We start from the raw sequence: 18,028 nt of genomic DNA on the forward strand, positions 1-18,028 counted from the left end.
CTTTGTAAGTAATCAGCAATATTTAAAAATGTATACGATGTTTAACAGGGAGCCAATGCAGTTTTGACAGAACTGGGCTAATATGGTCATACTTCCTGGTAGGGCTGTAGTCAAGACCACCTTTGTCGAGTCCAAGACAAGTCCAAGACCAGGACTAGTCGAGTCCAAGTCAAGACCAAGTCCAAAGAGGTTCGAGTCCAAGACAAGACCGAGTCCAAAAAGGTTCGAGTCCGAGTCAAGACGGAAAAAAAAGTCTTATGCATGACATTATCAAGACAATCATTTTGGGTTATTATTTGTTGATCTAAAAGCAAAACCAGTGTCACAACACCCAGGATTTTTAAGTATAGATATTCCCCTTGATATCATATAATCTTCTAATCTAAAGAAAACAGAATGATGACATATGGTGATACCTCATAATAGCAGTGTTAGAACTGATATACAAACACCACCAACCTACTACTATTACCACTGCTAGGTACTAGTACTGAGCATTTGAGCAACTAAATGACAATAGCTTCACTCCATTAAAATATATCTGTGATAATTTCTTCACGTTAAACCGAACTTTTATTTTGACGGGTTTCTGAGCGTATCTGACGATGAAATGCTGAAGATGAACGTGTAGCCTACTTGAGTATGTGTAGTACCGTACATGAACCTGCACTCATTTGCAGAGACTCGCTAAACAATCAGACTTTGATAGCAGTCTTTAATATTCACAGTCACTAGTCCAAATAGCAATTTGATATTTTAATCGGCAGTGAATAGACGGATCTGTTATTTCAGCTATTGCAGTAAATAGTAGAAAATAAATAACACACGCAGGTCATCATCTACGGAGGTTTCTGCGGAAGTTTACGGGAAGCATACTTCAATGATACGTTATTACTGGGAACATAATAAAAAAACCTGGACTCTGTCGAGACCAAAAGCCATATTTGGCAAGACCAGTGGCCGAGACCGAGACATGTCCGAGTCCGAATACCAGCGAGTCCGAGACAAGTCCGAGACCACAGAAAAACAGTCTCGAGTCCGGACTCGAGTCCAAGACCGGACTCGAGTACTACAGCCCTACTTCCTGGTTCTGGTAAGAACTCAAGCTGCTGCGTTTTGGACCAGCTGTAATTTGTTTATTAAGCGTGCAGGGCAACCACCCAGTAGAGCATTACAATAATCTAGCCTTGATGTCATGAACGCATGAACTAATTGTTCCGCATTTGTCAATGAGAGCATATGACGTAATTTAGATATATTTTTAAGATGGAAAATGCGGTTTTACAGATACTAGACACGTGAATTTCAAATGAAAGATTGGTATCAAAGAGCACACCCAGGTTCCTAACCGACAACAAAGACTTAACAGAGCAGCCATCAAGTGTTAGACAGTATTCTAGGTTATTACGAGAGGACGTTTTTTGTCCAATAATCAGAATCTCTTTTTTTTTCAGAATTAATAAGTTGTAGGAAATTACTAGTCATCCAATTTTGTATATCAGTTATGCATTCCGTTAATTTTGTGAATTGGTAAGTTTCATTCGGGCGTGAAGAAATATAGAGCTGAGTATCATCAGCATAACAGTGAAAACTAATGCCATGCTTCCTAATGATATCTCCCAAGGGTAGCATGTACAGAGTGAACAGCAACGGTCCTAGTACTGAGCCTTGTGGTACGCTATTACTGAACTTGTGATCGATAGGACATCTCTTCATTTACTGCTACAAACTGATAATGGTCAGATAAGTATGATTTAAACCATGCTAATGCAATTCCACTAATGCCAACATAATTTTCGAGTCTATTTAAAAGAATGTTGTGGTCAATGGTGTCAAATGCAGCACTAAGATCGAGTAACACTAATAGCGAGATACAACCACAATCGGATGATAAGAGCAAATCATTTGTGACTCTAATGAGAGCAGTCTCAGTACTATGGTACAGTCTAAATCCTGACTGGAAATCCTCGCAGATATCATTTCTTTCTATAAAGGAACACAGTTGTGAGGATACCGCCTTTTCTAGTATCTTTGACAGAAAAGGTAGATTCGAGATCGGCCTGTAATAGGCTACGTGCACAAGCGTCGTGACGAACTTCCGCTATTGTCAGAAGTCGGCATATCAGTTTCCGGTTTACGACTGTCTTCATCGGCATCCGCTATAAACAAACAAGATGAGTGCTGCTGTTGTACGAAACAAAGAGTTATAATGTGCGTGATACATCTAAGTTTATAAGAACTGTAGGTGGATCTATCTGTGTGTGTGGTGCAGGAGCAGCATGCGCTATAGTGCTTCACATATGATGCGTTTGCAGTGAATAACTGATTCACGGCTGTACCACAAACACTTACTTACTATTTTTTATTTCAAATCCAGAAGTTATGCTGCAACTTTTATTTAAAAAAAAGTTTTGTCAGCATTGCGATTCTCTTTGTACACATATAGCCTACACTCTTTAAAGGACGCATGCACGTTTAAACACAATTTATACAACGTAGGCCTATTATTCCATGCATTACTTATATTAAATTGCTCAAGCAAGTGGTCAAATATTTAACTGTAAATTGACAAAAACAGCCGACTCTCATGCCTTTTCTTTTGCATTTAAATTTTAATAAAATAAATCTTGCATGTCACAAAGAACTTGTTTTTCCACCTCCACGAATGAGACGAGTGTTGTTCATTATGTTGCTTGCCTTGTTGAAGTAAATTGTAGTTTAGAGATCAGAGATCGTTTCCGCACCGAGTCTATTTTTGCTGTGCTGCAAACGCTGAATTAAAGTGACGGCACATGTTTCGTGTGGTCAAAATGAACAAAGATTGACCTGAAAATGTATTAATTTCACCATAAATGCGTTTAATTAAATAAAATGTAGTAATCTCACCATAAATGCATTTAATTATATACTACTATTTTTCACAGTCATCTTTTTACTTTTAGAAGACCGGGGTAAAGCAAGGAAAACTACAATTTACTTCAGCAAGGCGACATTATGAACAACACTCGTCTCATTCGTTTAAATTTAAATGCAAAAGAAAAGGCATGAGAGTCGGTTGTTTTTGTCAATTTACAGTTAAATATTTGACCACTTGCTTGAGCAATTTAATATAAGTAATGCATGGAATAATAGGCCTACGTTGTTTAAATTGTGTTTAAACGTGCATGCGTCCATTAAAGAGTGTATATGTGTACAAAGAGAATCGCAATGCTGACAATACTTTTTTTTTAAATAAAAGTTGCAGCATAACTTTTGGATTTTAAATAAAAATAGTAAGTAAGTGTTTGTGGTACAGCCGTGAATCAGTTATGCACTGCAAACGCATCATATGTGAAGCACTATAGCGCCTGCACCACACACACACACACACTGCACACGGAGTATGTGTGAAACGGGCGTTCGATCCACCTACAGTTCTTATAAACTTAGCTGTGTCACGCACATTATAACTCTTTGTTTCGTAGCCTACAACAGCAGCACTCATCTTGTTCGTTTATAGCGGATGCTATATGAAGACAGTCGTAAACCGGAAACTGATATGCCGACTTCTGACAATAGCGGAAGTTCGTCACGACGCTTGTGCACGTAGCCTATAGACTAATTCTGTAGGATCAAGTTGCGTTTTTTTAACAAGCGGTTTAATCATAGCCAGCTTAAAAGTTTTCGGTACATATCCAAATGACAAAGATTAATTAATGATATTAAGAAGAGGATCTGTGACCTCTGGAAGCAACTCTTTCAGTAGCTTAGTCGGTATAGGGTCTAACATACATGTTGTCGATTTATATGATTTAACGAGTTTAGTAAATTCTTCCTCTCCTATAGCAACGAATGAATCAAATTTTTCTTCAAGGAGACTACAATGCACTGCCTGATGCGATACTGTAGTAGACGGTTGCATAGTTATAATTTTCTCCCTGATATTATCAATCTTGTTAGTAAAGAAGTTCATAAAGTCATTACTGCTGTGCTGCTTGGAAACGTCTGGGGTTTCAAATAAACACCTAGGATTTTGTTTATTTTCTTCTAATAGGTTTGAAAAATAAGCAGATCTAGCAGCTTTTAAGGCCTCTCTGTATGCAATCGAGCTCTCTTTCCATGAAATGCAAAATACCTCTAGTTTTGTTTTCTTCCATTTGCACTCCATTTTTCTGGCTGCTCTCTTAAGGGCCTGAGTGTGCTCGTTGTACCACGGCGTTGGACTATTTTCTTTAATCTTCTTTAAGCGCAAAGGAGCAACTGTGTCTAAAGTGCTGGAAAAGAGAGAGTTAAAAGTTTCTGTCACAATATCTAGTTCTTCTAAGCTATCTGGGATGCTGAGATGATGAAACTGATCAGGAAAATCATTAATAAAGCAATCTTTAGTGGCAGAAGTGATAGGTCTAACACAGGGGTTTTCAAACTTTTTGTGTGTGTGGACCACTATTTGAAATCAATAATTTTAGCGGACCACCTCATAATACACATAATAAAATGTCTACACAGAGTCCTACCTGAATTAATCTGCACCTCTAAATAGGCTTACTAGCTCTAAAACTATCATTGGTCATCACATCAGTACAACAGGCTTGTTAAAAGAAAGTTTACTGCACACAACGGCTGCCACATATTTAATTTATTTATTTACTCAAGCGTCCGAGGGCATAATCAGGTTCATTTGAACAACAGGCTTATTCCCATAGCAATGGAGTATGAAAGCTATACAGTAATAAGAACACTGGAATATAGTCAACATTTCAAAACCTTTGGCGATTTTAGGGGATTATTAATCTTCAGAGTTTTACAAGTCCTCAAAAAGTACATAGGCTTGAGTTTGTCCACTTAACAGCACATCCGCAAAACATTTAAGAAATGCGAGATCAAGAAACTAACTGGAAATTAAAATAATAACAGGCCTTATTCATTCCATTTATAAACATTTCGTTTCATATAAACTGCCTATGCCTAACGCCTGCCGCGTCTAGTGATACGCTTGACCACTTTGTATCAATTCGCGCGTCAAGAGCGAAATTGACGTGTGTAAAAACGAAGCGAAATTTCGTCCGGTGTGAACGCACCATAAGGCTATGCGTGTGATGTGATAATGAGAACATATTTGCCTCTGCCCTTTTCTCTTCAGAGAACCTGTTGTTATCCACCGAACCAATGTTGTGGTTCTAACGGCACTGAACTTGAATGTCACGGCCAAACACCACTAGGCTATTTTAGTAATCACACAATAACTTGACAAATTAATTAAAATTTTATATCAATATAGGCCTACATCTTTTTACTTTTTTTTTTTTTTTTATGGGAATTTCCTGGTAAAATGAAGGTAAAAAAAAAAATATTTTATATTTTATTTTGCCTTTCCACGGACCACCTGCAGTACCCTCACAGACCACTAGTGGTCCGCGGACCACAGTTTGGGAATGGCTGGTCTAACATATTTGTAGCACGAAGTCGACTTTGCAGCCTTGGCTAAATGAAGTTTACACGAGACTAGATAATGATCTGAGATGTCATCGCTCTGCTACAGAATTTCAACGGCATCAACATTGATTCCATTGTGATAATATTAGATCTAGAGTGTGATTACAACAATGAGTAGGTCCTGACACGTGTTGTCTAACTCCAATAGAGTTCAGAATATCTTTAAATGCCAATCCCAATGCATCTTTTTCGTTATCTACATGTATATTAAAATCACCAACAATTAGTACTTTATCTGCAGCCAATACTAACTCTGATAGAAAATCAGCAAATTCTTTGATAAAGTCTTTATGGTGCCCTGGTGGCCTGTATACGGTAGCCAGCACAATTGTTAAACGTGATTTATCATTTACACTAGATAGTGTTACATTTAGCAACAACACTTCAAAAGAATTATATTTAAGACAAGACTTCTCAGTAATTCTGAAGATATTACTATAAATTACAGCAACACCTCCCCCTTTGCCTTTCAGACGAGGTTCATGTTTATAACAGTAATCTTGCGGGGTGGACTCATTTAAAGTAATATAATTGTCTGGTTTTAGCCAGGTTTCTGTCAAACACAGCACATCTAGGTTATTATCTGAAATCATATCATTAAAAATGAGTGCTTTTGAAGTAAGGGATCGAATATTCAGCAACCCGAGCTTTATCATTTGTTAATCCGTATTATATCTGTTTTTTTATTTGTTGAACATCAATTAAATTTTTACCCTTGAATGGGTTTAGGAGTTTTTTGTATGTCCTAATTCGGGGAACAGACACAGTCTCTATATGATGATAGCTAGGTGAAAGAGGCTCTATGTGATGGGATTTGTCTGACCTTGGTGACATGAGACAGCTAGCAGACGGTCGGTTTAGCCAGTCTGTCTGCTTCCTGACCTGAGGCCCAGATTGTCATGTTTGAGCTCTAAGACTATGTGCCATATTACTAGAGAGAAGAGCAGCACCATCCCAGGAGGGATGAATACCATCTCTTTTCAACAGGTCAGGTCTGCCCCAAAAACTTTTCCAATTGTCTATGAATTCTATATTATTTTGCGGACACCACCTCGACAGCCAGCCACTGAGTGAGGACAATCTACTAACTATCTCATCACTCCGGCGAACAGGAAGGGGCAGTGTTCGAATTGAGGGGGGGGGGGGCTGGGGGGGTCCGGGACCTCCCATAAGCATCAAGGGACCCCCCATAAGGCCCAAAAAAATTACCTCGGGGGGGTCCCCTGGTTTTTCATTAAAACTAAAATAATAGAAACATAATTTATTAGGTAATATATTTTTTTTTAATCAAAGTATTTCGCTGCCGCTCCTATTAGAAAGTAATTCAAATTAGATTTGCGTCTGAAAAGACGCTCAAATTTATAAACAGATACATTTTATTGATCGTGCCATTTATATGCCAAAAATAGTTTTTTTTTTCGTGTAAATGATAGGCCTACACACTGCAAACCCCTTGGGTAGGATTAGGGGTGTGGAGTACGTGCGTATTACACGCCATAAAGTGCGTATCATATGCACGCAAAAACTATTTTTGGCAAATAAATGGTACGAGAAATAAATTTCGTGCTATAGATAAGCACTTTCACGAGAGTCTGGCAGAGTGGATCCTCATTTTCACCTCACGATGACAGTAAGATAATATTTCTTTCTTTTAGGATTGTTTGGTAATTTACTGATCTGAATAGAATTTCGACATTAACGGTTGTCCGGGACACGTGCGTGTGTTTTTTAAGGGACAAGTGAAAGAGAATTGTAGCCTACTTGCCCAACCGGACAAATGCCCTGATTAAAACAATTTTCAATATCAAAAAAATAAAATAAGAAATAACGTAGGCCTACTCGGTTAGGCTACTAACGTAACCTCAGTTCCCTGAGAGTAGGGAAAGAGTATAGAGAGTACAAATTAGGGAAAGAAATGCCCTTTATAAAGCTAAAAAAATTATTCTGATAAGAGTGTTTTCCAACAGTGATGTAATGACACATTGACAATTTAAGTTTGAAGGGAGTAAAGCCTCTGTTTAGGCTGGAAATGTAATTTTGACAAAAGAAGAACTTTTATTTTAAATAAATCTTAATTTTAAATCAGCCTACAGTGTGATATTTCATCATATTATCATGCTTAACACTGAGAATTTGAATAATTGAAATGTGATGATCAGATGCAGATATCTAAATCAGAGAATATCATAGGTTCGGGAGGTTGGCGGGTGGATTATTTATTTTTAACAGCAGATTCGGGGGACTCAAAGTGCACCAGATTAATGAATTTATCTTTAAAATGTACAAAATTTTCTTCCGGGGGGGGCATGCCCCCGGACCCCCCTAGAGGTAGCGAGCGCAACCCACAAAAATACTGTGGGAAACTCAGTAGGCTGTATGCTGATCTACGAAAAATACACATTTAATTATCTTATTCAAATACATGATCGGGATTTTAGCACCCAGGAAAAACCCGGATTATTACATAGAATTTGGGTGGAGAAAAGTCTTTGTTCATCAATTATGCACAGAGTTAATGCTCAACTGCAAAAACATGTTCTGAAACACTAAAAGTTAAGTAAATGAAATTATAGTATTATATGAAATAAATAAATGAAAATATGTATATTATAACGTTTTTTTTTTTTTTTTTGTGGGGACCCCCCAAGAGCTTTGACACACTGGGAAGGGGGCCAGAACAAATTACAGTGCCTGACATCGTACTTGCGAATTCACACACCTCTTTAATGTTAATTTTGGTGATCTCCGACTGGCGGAGTCTAACATCATTAGTGCCGACGTGAATAATAATTTTAGAGAATTTACGATTAGCATTAGCCAGCACTTTTAAATTTGCTTTGATATCAGGCGCTCTGGCTCCCGGCAAACATGTGACTATGGTGGCTGGTGTCTCTATTTTCACGTTCCATGTAATAGAATCGCCAATAACTAGGGCACAATCAACAGGATTCTCAGTGGGCGTTTCACTGAGTGGGGAGAATCTGTTTGATGTTGTAATTGGAACGGAAGAGCGGTGTTTTGTCCCGCGACTACAGCATCTCACCGTCACCCAATTGCCCTGCTGCACGGGTTCTACTTCAGCCGGAACCGAACAGTGTACAGAGTTCACTAAGCTAGTCGCATCCAAAGCAGTATCTAAAGCCCTTGCACTCTTACAATTAACCTCGATTAAAGTTTGGATGCGTGTCTCTAGTTCTGAAATCTTGTCCGCCAGCCTGACTATCTCCCTGCATTTATCACATGTAAAACCTGTGCTGGCAGAGAAGGCTATGCTATACATGTTACATGAGGTGCAAGTAACAATAAGAGGAGAAGATGACATGACTCAACGTGTTTGTTGACTGATACTCACCACAATTTTTTGATGAACTTGTAAAAGGCGCGAGAGAAAAAATAAATAAAGAGCGCACGGAAGGCGCGGGTGCGCTAGAGAATAAATAATAAAGAGCACACGGATGGCACGCTAACTGTGTGCTCACACCGCCGGTGGCGAGAGCGTCAAAGTGGCCAGAAGCCATTCATTTTCAATGACAGCCGGCGACGAGCTCCGGCGAGGGCGGCGCGTCTTGGACGGCGAGAGCGGCAAGAGGAGTTGAAATCAAGTCAACTTTATGGTAATAACCTATGACACGGTTCGGCGGCATCCAGCGGCAACCAATCGGAATGTAGAAGTCCTCCGCCTGAGAGGAAAAAAAATCACGCATTCTAATCTACGTCAGAGCGTCCCCGAATCTTTCTACGGCGTCGGTGGCAGGGCGGCGAGAGCGAATTTTGCCGCTCTCGCCGGCAGCGGTGTGAATGTACAGTAACAGGCTAGCGAATTACAAGCGTGTTGTGCTAGCAATAACGATTTAGATTGAAGCTAGCGATGTCAGGTTAATGTGTGATGTTGATTAAGTTATATTTAGCAGTATAAATAATAATGATAGTAAATAATTATTAACCCCTTAGCTGTCACCCCCCTTTTTGAGAATGGACATTAAAATGCACTATTCAAGCTTAAATGGTTGTAATTCAAGAATGCTTTGGAGTATAGACCTAAGTTTGGTCTTGTTTTAAAGGTAAAAAATAGCAGATTATTGCTGAAGTGAAAGCACTTCAAAAAATTAAAGTATGAAAAAGTTATGGAAGTTTAAATTTACATTAAATCAAATATAATTTATTTAATATTTTTATTTTATATAAAATATATATTTTACAAAATATGTTTTACAAAAAAATTACTATAAAATCAAAGCCAAATATCTAACCAAGTTGTGTTCCAAATTTGAAGTTGATATCACAAAAAATGAAGTTCCCATGAGATTTTGTTTAGGCGTATTACCAAAAATAGCCACCGGGTGTCATTGAATTCCATTGAATTTTACTGTATGCATTCTACCATAACAAATTAATAAATTTCTGTCCAAATATCACTTCTGTCACAAAATATGGAACCTTGAGACTCAGACCTTTCTGACAATATGTGTTTTGTCAAGATTAGAAAATATTTTGATCATAAATTATGAAACATAAGGATGCCCAAAAGGGGAGGAGCCTGATAAAATAATTTAGAGTACCGTTTCTATGGTAACACAATGTCCAATTTCAAAACAGTTTTCACAGGATGAATTCTGAGATCATAAGCTTTCAAATGATACCTAATTTATGATAACTAATAAAATATGTAATATAATAAAAAAAAGCTATAAAAAAATATAATACAATATTTTAGAGGATAATATATATATTATACTTTTTAGAAGATAATATTATTTTATCATTTTTTATTGACAAATACTAGATTATATATTTTCTAATGAAATTTTAGCATGAAAACCAACATATCAATTATTAAAAGTGTGTGCGTCAACTTTTTGTGACGAAGGTCAGAACTCCTGTTATTATGTAGATTTTTTGAGGTGCACTCTTGTCATAAATTCATCTATTTCTGTTCCTACATAATTTATAACAAAAAAACAGTCCTAAATATCTATTTAGGAGTCTTAGAACTTTCCAACGATATATAGTTTGTCATAATTAGATTAGGATTAAATAGTAATATAGGGAAGTAAAGTTAGGCGTCCCGTATACGGGACGGTGACAGTTAAGGATACGAAGCTTACAGACGCAAACCAATGCAACGCAGCAGCAGAGCAGCAGGGCAGACAGCAATCGAGCAGACAGAGGGCAGAAACTATGGTAATGTAGTTCTGTCAGTCAGCAGCCGTGGGCGGGGCCTGAGCAGTATGATGTCACACTGCTCAGAAAATCAAAACAGCATGTCTAATGAAACTTTGGTTTAATGGGGATTAAAAAAAAAAGTGGGTGAATTTTGATCATTGTAGGGTAATTCACATTTGGCTAAGCCCCGCCCCCCTTAGTTACTGTTGCTACGTCCGACAACTTCATCTGGGCAACAAGGTGGCGGTAACGTTAGTCACCTTCAAAACTACCACAACAGCGTATCTGTAACATTAACGTTAGGTGTTTGTATCTTGAATAACAAAGTTAGCTAACATCCAGCCGCTAGTCAAAACATACAATCCTGACTTACGTGATAACTAAACTATCGCTAAGCTTGCTTGCTAGCACCTTGATTCTTCATTAATTAGGGTAGAGAACCGATATCATAACCTAAAACAGCATAAAACTGTCTAACTAGTATAACTTCACAGTAAGGTTAAAAGCAAAATTTACCACAAAAGTGTACTTGTTGATCCTTGAGGGGTTTAACTGACTGTGAGGACGTCCACACAGTTTAATCCAAAGACGGCACTTGTCAGGATTTGACTTCGGTTTTGGGAAGGGAAAAAAACGGACACCCCCCTCCAACCTCTCTGGGAAACGCATATCTGTGTTACAAATGCCCCAGGCACAACGTTTAACCATATTTTTGATAAAACTACGACGGTAATAGCCTGCCGAGACCAAAAATATGAGACGCCTGTGTTAAAGTCAATGGAGCGCTGTGAAAAAGTGTCGGACCTCTGTGGGAGCTCGTTCTTGGCTGCGCTGTGATTGGTCAATCTACATTCTAGGGTGTGGCTTAGCCAAAGGCGAATTGTGTTCACACACTGCCAACACACATTTATGTCCAAACACAATATAAAAGTGGATTTGCATAATAGGTGCCCTTTAAGACTTTTTTTGTCTTTGTTTTATTGTAAATAGCTTAACATCCGTAAAGCAAGATACATTTCTAGCATCCCTCCACCAACCCAACTCCTCACTCTTAAATATTTTCTATCCCAACTAGGGTTATGGGAGTACTCTTGGTTCGGGCCAAATTCCGAGCTTGGAGCCCTCCCCTCAGCAAATATGTATACTTTTACTTTATCCGATTATATGTAAGGGTGAACTAGTGAAATGGTTTATTTTATATTTCTGATAAATGAGTAATGGCTTCACATATTTTTAAACGTGTTTTTAAACCGTACTTTTATTAGGCATAATGGGAATTAAAAAAGAAAGAAGAACGTCTTAGTTACTGATGTAACCCTCGTTCCCTGATGGTGGGTATGGAGACGTTATTATGTCGACAAATGCAGTCTCACTTGTGAGCCCCAATTACCTCTGAGTTTTAGAAAAACAACCAATTGACCGTCCGCAAAGACCCGCCCCCTTTAGTTACTGTTGATATGTCCGACAAGCCATGCCGCTCTCACTCTACACCATGTTCTCACGCAGTGAAAAATACAACGCGGAGCAAAGAGGACACTGACAATGCGCTGACAGACAGGACAGAGCAGGTTATTTTTGATAAGAAACAAAGTCTCAACATCAAATTTTTTCATTTTTTAAAAGAAATTTCAACAATAAATACCGTTTTGTTGCTCTTTAATGTGTCGTGACAGATCACTGTAGAGCCTCAGTTAAAGCTGCTGTTCCATGCTCATCTCTTCCTTCTAGTTAATTTATAGCATCAAATAAACATGATTGAACATCAGAAGGATTGTTTTTTCAACAATCACAGTTTTTCTAGTTCAAATCCACCGACGTTAAAATACTAACTCTCCTGACTGCTTTGTCGGACAAAAATGGGCGGATGACGGATTATGATTGGTCAGATCGCCTGTCAATCAAACTCCCTGCGAACGGTGAATTGAATAATTGGCGAGTGGAATTTGCACGCCAAGGCCCTCCCCCATACATATGGGTATATAAGATGGCGACACACATCGGCCATTCAGCGAGGTGAAACCATACCGTGGAAGAATACACATATGAGATTACCAGAGGGGAGTCCCAACATATGGGGCATCTAGCCCAGTACAAGGGCTGACAGAACGGGCATATATCTCAAGTACTGGGCCTGGCGTCAGACACCTCCGCTGCATATGACTGCCAGAGGATGTTTGGAGGAACTCAGTCCAGGGTTTGCCAACTGGGGATCTCACATGGAGAGCTTAGAAGGTGCTCGTATCCCCCTGTTAGAGGGGAATGGCGCTGTAAGCGAGACACCGAGCCAGTCTTCCCGCGTTTTACCTGTGCGTACCCTACACACGGGATGAAACCGGCTCAACCCGGGAAATTGTAGAACCTTGCGAAGGTGCGAAGGGGTGCCTCGGACAGGAAGTAAAAAGAGCTGTTGTGAGAGCGCGTAGTCCGCACGATAGAGGTCGCCCGGAATGTGAATGGCGCGGAGCGACTTAAGCCACTGCTGACTATAGAGTTGTGACATTCGAGGTGAAGTGTACCCGTCGTGGCGGTTGATGTACGCAACCATCGCAGTGTTGTCCGTGCGGACCAATACGTGCTTGCACTTTAGCAACGGCTGAAACTGGCACAGAGTGAGTAGCACTGCCAGAACTCTAGGCAATTGATATGCCAGTGGAGTTGAGGTCCCATCCAGGAGCCAGAGGCTGCATGCCCATTGCATACAGTACCCCAGCCCATCCTTGAGGCATCTGTTGTAACAACAACTTGCCTGGACACTTGGCGGAAGATTGGTGTGATGGTCACACGGAGTGTGCCGCGGGACTCAGCCTGTGCTGTAGCGGTCTCATATGCATCAATTCAAGTGGCCTGACCGCAGATGCCATGTGCCACAGGAGCCTCTGAAATTGTTTTAATGGAACCACTGTCTTCCCCCTGATTGTATTCAGGCAGTTCAGCACTGACTGTGTTGACTCGTTCGTGAGATGTGCCGTAATATTGACCGAGTCCAACTCCATACAGAGAAAAGACATGCTCTGCACAGGGGAGAGCTTGCTCTTCTCCCAGTTAACCCGAAATCCCACATGGCTGAGTTGCCTGAGCACCAGGTCGCTGTGTTCGCACAACAGATCTTGAGAGTGAGCTAGAATGAGCCAGTCATCAAGATAGTTGAGAATGCGAATGCCCACTTCCCTTAGCCTCCATGACTTCGGTAAATGCGGAGAGACAGGGACAGTCCAGAGGCGAGGGTATATTTGCTTGCCACTGAGGTAAAGAGGACACCAATGTCTGGCAAACTTTGCCGAGTCTGATTGTCCGCATGAACCAGCGGGATGGGCTGGGAAGCACTACCCAGGTTCCCAGACTCTGACCGAGCAAAACCAAGGTGACAACCGATGTACCCACGGAGGGGCAGCAAGGAGGAGCACTGGGGCCCAACCCGGGAAGCATAGCGTCCCGAAGTAGAGGCAGTGAGTGTGGTGTGACACTTACCTGGCTCCAAGGATCGTGAAAGGTGGTGGCTAAAGACACATGAGGAGGCAACGCATCCTCGAACCGCTACCTCTATAGGCTTGTGGCGAATGGGGGGTCGAGGCTGGGAATGAGGAAGCATAGCGTCGCTTAATGCCAGACTGAATGGCCGAGAGATTGAGGAAACTGCTCTTTTATTGACAATGTGGTTATTGCCAGGGGCTCTTTTAGGTGAATAGAAGAGTGATTGGTAAGAGAAACAGACAACCACTCGGTTCCGAAGCAAAAACCTGAATAAGTGGATGTGTGCCACCACCTTTTATACCCATATGTACGGGTGAGTGGCTTGTCATGCAAATTCCACTCGCCAATTCGCCAAGATGATTAGGGCTCCTAAGTGAGACCCCATTTGTCAGTCTACATAATGTGTTTAGCCTCTTTCCTTTGAAAATAGGCCTTGCCTTAAAAATGCCAAAAGGTAAAATAAAATAAAACATACATAAATACATATGTATACATAGATATATGCTTATTTTCCAGACTTCTCCATATCCTCTTATTCTTTCTCTGGAGAACCACTGCTGTGTGGAGCAGCAGACAATGATGGCCCAACTGCTGCAGTCAATTCTGGGAGACAAACTGCTCACCAAACCTCTCAATGACAAGCCGCTTCAGTGGCTACCATCACCAGAGGTAATACATTAAGCCTTTCCTTAAAAGATTTTTCATTAAATGTACTCTAAAACCAGTAAAATCTGTAATGTTTTGAATTTTATGCAAAAGACAGTGCTTGATTTTCCTGGACTGTCATAACAGTTCTTCTATATAGGTTAACTGTGAGTATATCTGAGCATATGCCTTATAATTCTCAACACCTCTAATCTGTAAGAATACATAGATTTAATTGACAGTAGATGAAAAGCTATCCACAAAATGCTTTTGAATACTTTGTGTATTGAAATGTGTTGGTCTCATTTTACCTTTAATATGTAAAGTCAAGTCACCTTTATTTATGTAGCGCTTTTTACAATACAGATTTAAAGCAGTTTTAGGCCGTGTGTCCACCAAAGCATTAGCCTGGCTCCGCCCTCCTACGTACTTCCGCTCAATTTCATTTTCCTTCAGTAACTCCGTTTGGGATTGTGGTGTATTCTTTGGCTTTCTCCGATCAATTTTTAACCGGTCCAATCAGCGAACAGAGGGAGTGGCTGAGAACGATGACGTTGAGATCGTGCGCTAGTTTGAGTTGACATACGTCACGACCAAACGTTAGCAATTGGTTATGGCAGATCCAGAGTGACTCTGGTCAGATCCAATAGTTTTAAACTTCAACAGAGTACCCGCCTACAAGGAAGTTAACGCTTGTCAATGGAGAGAGGCCAGACTCTCTGTACAAATGAAATGTACGAGAGTCTGGTAGAACCAGGCTACCAAAGCATTTTAGCCAGCTGAAAACGCTAGGCGCTCTGCTGAAAACGCCTAGCTGTGGGCGCTTGAGAGCGTTTTGGCAGCGGTACGCTTTTTTCAGTTGAGACACTTTGCTTGTTATGATACGGAATATCCGCGAAAGTGTTACTAGTATCTCATTTCACACATATTTTGTTTCTGTGTTGACTCTATATTAAAATGTCGATACAATGCTATGTATTTTCTCTGGCTCGTGTTTTCAATATTTATTTTTTTCCCTTATTATGCTTGTTGTTGTCATCTGTTGACGTTGTACAAGCAGAATGTGGCGGTTGATCGGTGTGGTATTAGTCCCGCCCCTCCTCCACTGTGATTAGACGGTTGGGTAAAAAGTGACAGTGATGAGCGCTGCGTTTTACCCAAAGTTGAACATTCTTCAACTCTCGGCGACCTGTAAAAAACGCTGAGCGCTCAGTGCTTCAGTGTGAAAAAGACGCTCAGCGCCTCGTTACGCTCATGGCGTTTTAAAAACGCGGCGCTCCCATTGAAAACAATTGAAAAAACACGCCAGCCACGTGAAAAAACGCTTTGGTGGACACACGGCCTTACAGTGATAACTGGAAAATAATACAACAAAGATTTCTGCTGTACAGCAGACCGAGAAGAAAATAGCATCATAGTCCAGCTTAAGTAAGTTCAGTGATGGTTAATTTTTGTTGTAAAAAAATTATTAGTTTAGTTAATTTATATGTATATATATAGCCGCTCTGGAGAAAACATTGATGTCATCGTCCAGCTCAGTTCAGGGGCCCGTTCTTCGTACGTCGCTAACTCAGTTAGCTGGATTTGATTGTTGACGATTTGGCATGATCTTGGATTGTTTGGTTCTTCTAAGCTCATCCTGGACTTGCTGTCATAGCAACAGGTGCGCAAGCTTAAACCTGCTCGGGAGCAGGCTTATTTCATGTAAACAGGATTAGACTGCGGCTCATAAGCAGAGCTGATACGGAAGTCCCCACTTTCTGAGATATATATTTTTTCCCGTGACTCGTGAGATTGTCGTTTACATTATTAATTTGTTGGAAACGCACATTTATTTTCGACTTGTCGGAGTCTGGCTTTAACTACAACACAAACTGTTTGCATTGCCCTAAGATTATTTGCGAGTGGCTCTTTCCTTTACACTATTGGAGATGCGTTGAACTTGATGGAAAGTGCTGTCTGTCGTGTCATTCGGAGTTTACCTGGCGCTTTTAGGTTTAAAAAACAGTTTTAGGTTTTTTTGTGGCATTTCCAAGCCACTTTAGACCCAATGTTGTAAAACAGTTTTTTTAAAGCAGGTTTTTTTTTTAGGCTATCATAATTTTTATGAGGATCATGCAATCATGACCATGCCGATTACAGTAGCCTATATGTCACTCAGGCTTAAAGGGATACTCCACTTTAAAATGAGAATTCTGTCATCATATTCTCACCCTCATGTTGTTTCAAACCTGTATGAATTTCCTTCTTCTGCTGAACAGAAAGGAAGATATTTAGAAGAATGTCAGTAACCAGACAGTTTCTGGTCTCATTGACTTCCATAGGAAAAAATTATACTATGGAAGTCAATGAGACCAGAAACTGTCTGGTTACTGATATTCTTCTAAATATCTTCCTTTCTGTTCATCAGAAGAAAGAAATTCATACAGGTTTGAAACAACATGAGGGTGAGTATATGATGTCAGAATTTTCATTTTAAAGTGGAGTATCCCTTTAACGTGATTGGTACCAAGACTATAGGCTGCCATCAAGGCCTCAATGAAGGGGATTATGTGAACAGAAAGGGGGTTCACAATGTAAATGTGCAGCCCAGTTACTATTGTGATTCTTAATATTCCAGATTATATCAAATAAAAAAAGGCATTTGACTAAAATCTTCCATATCACAAATGTGAAAGCAAAATGGCCAGGATCTGTGCATGACTGAAGAATTTTCAGAGATTCACATTTATGCACATTATTTGAAAGTGGTAGGAAAGTTCCACAATTAAATATCAAGCTCACTGTATTACATACACTTATGCTGATCCTAACAGAACTGCATTTTTTCATAGGTGATTATGACATGTTCCTGCCTCCAGACAGGTGTTTTATGACCCCATTCCCTGACCCAAACCAGTTACAATGCAGCTCTAGCCAGGACAAGGGCACACAATGAAATGAACTTTGGCTAACTAAAGGGAAGATTTCAGTGTCTGAAAAGTCTGAGGGTTGCACACCTGACAGGGCCTGTGACATTGTTGCATGTGCCATATTACACAACATTGCCAAAAACAAAACAAAAAACTTTTCATTAAATGTTTAATAAAAGACAAATGTGCTTAGTTCCTTGAGTTTTATTTCAATTGTTCTTTGTAAAGAAAAGCCAGTGGTCAAGTGCCTGCAACAAGAGATATTAGACACATGCCTCATGCAACAAATAAAAAGGAAAAGTTGGCTATTCACTGCCCACCTGTAGGCCTATGTCTCCTCTGTCTGTGCAGACTCTTCTGTAGGC

The 18,028-nt window shown here is 40.0% G+C and overlaps 1 protein-coding gene across 5 annotated transcripts in view; it reads left to right on the top strand.

Annotated features, from left to right (window-relative positions):
• Positions 1–18,028, top strand: part of plcd3b (phospholipase C, delta 3b) — a 112,108-nt gene that overhangs the window by 28,643 nt on the left and 65,437 nt on the right. For all 5 annotated transcript variants that reach the window (XR_014630196.1, XM_084435171.1, XM_084435168.1 and 2 more), the window contains exon 9: positions 14,623–14,775. Coding sequence is in view for 4 of the 5 variants with exons in the window: in XM_084435171.1 (XP_084291297.1) it covers positions 14,623–14,775 (153 nt within the window). In the remaining variant the exon portion in view is untranslated. The remainder of the gene's footprint in view (positions 1–14,622; positions 14,776–18,028) is intronic.

This window comes from Rutilus rutilus (assembly GCF_951802725.1).
Source record: "Rutilus rutilus genome assembly, chromosome: 16".
NCBI classification, from domain to species: domain Eukaryota; kingdom Metazoa; phylum Chordata; class Actinopteri; order Cypriniformes; family Leuciscidae; genus Rutilus; species Rutilus rutilus.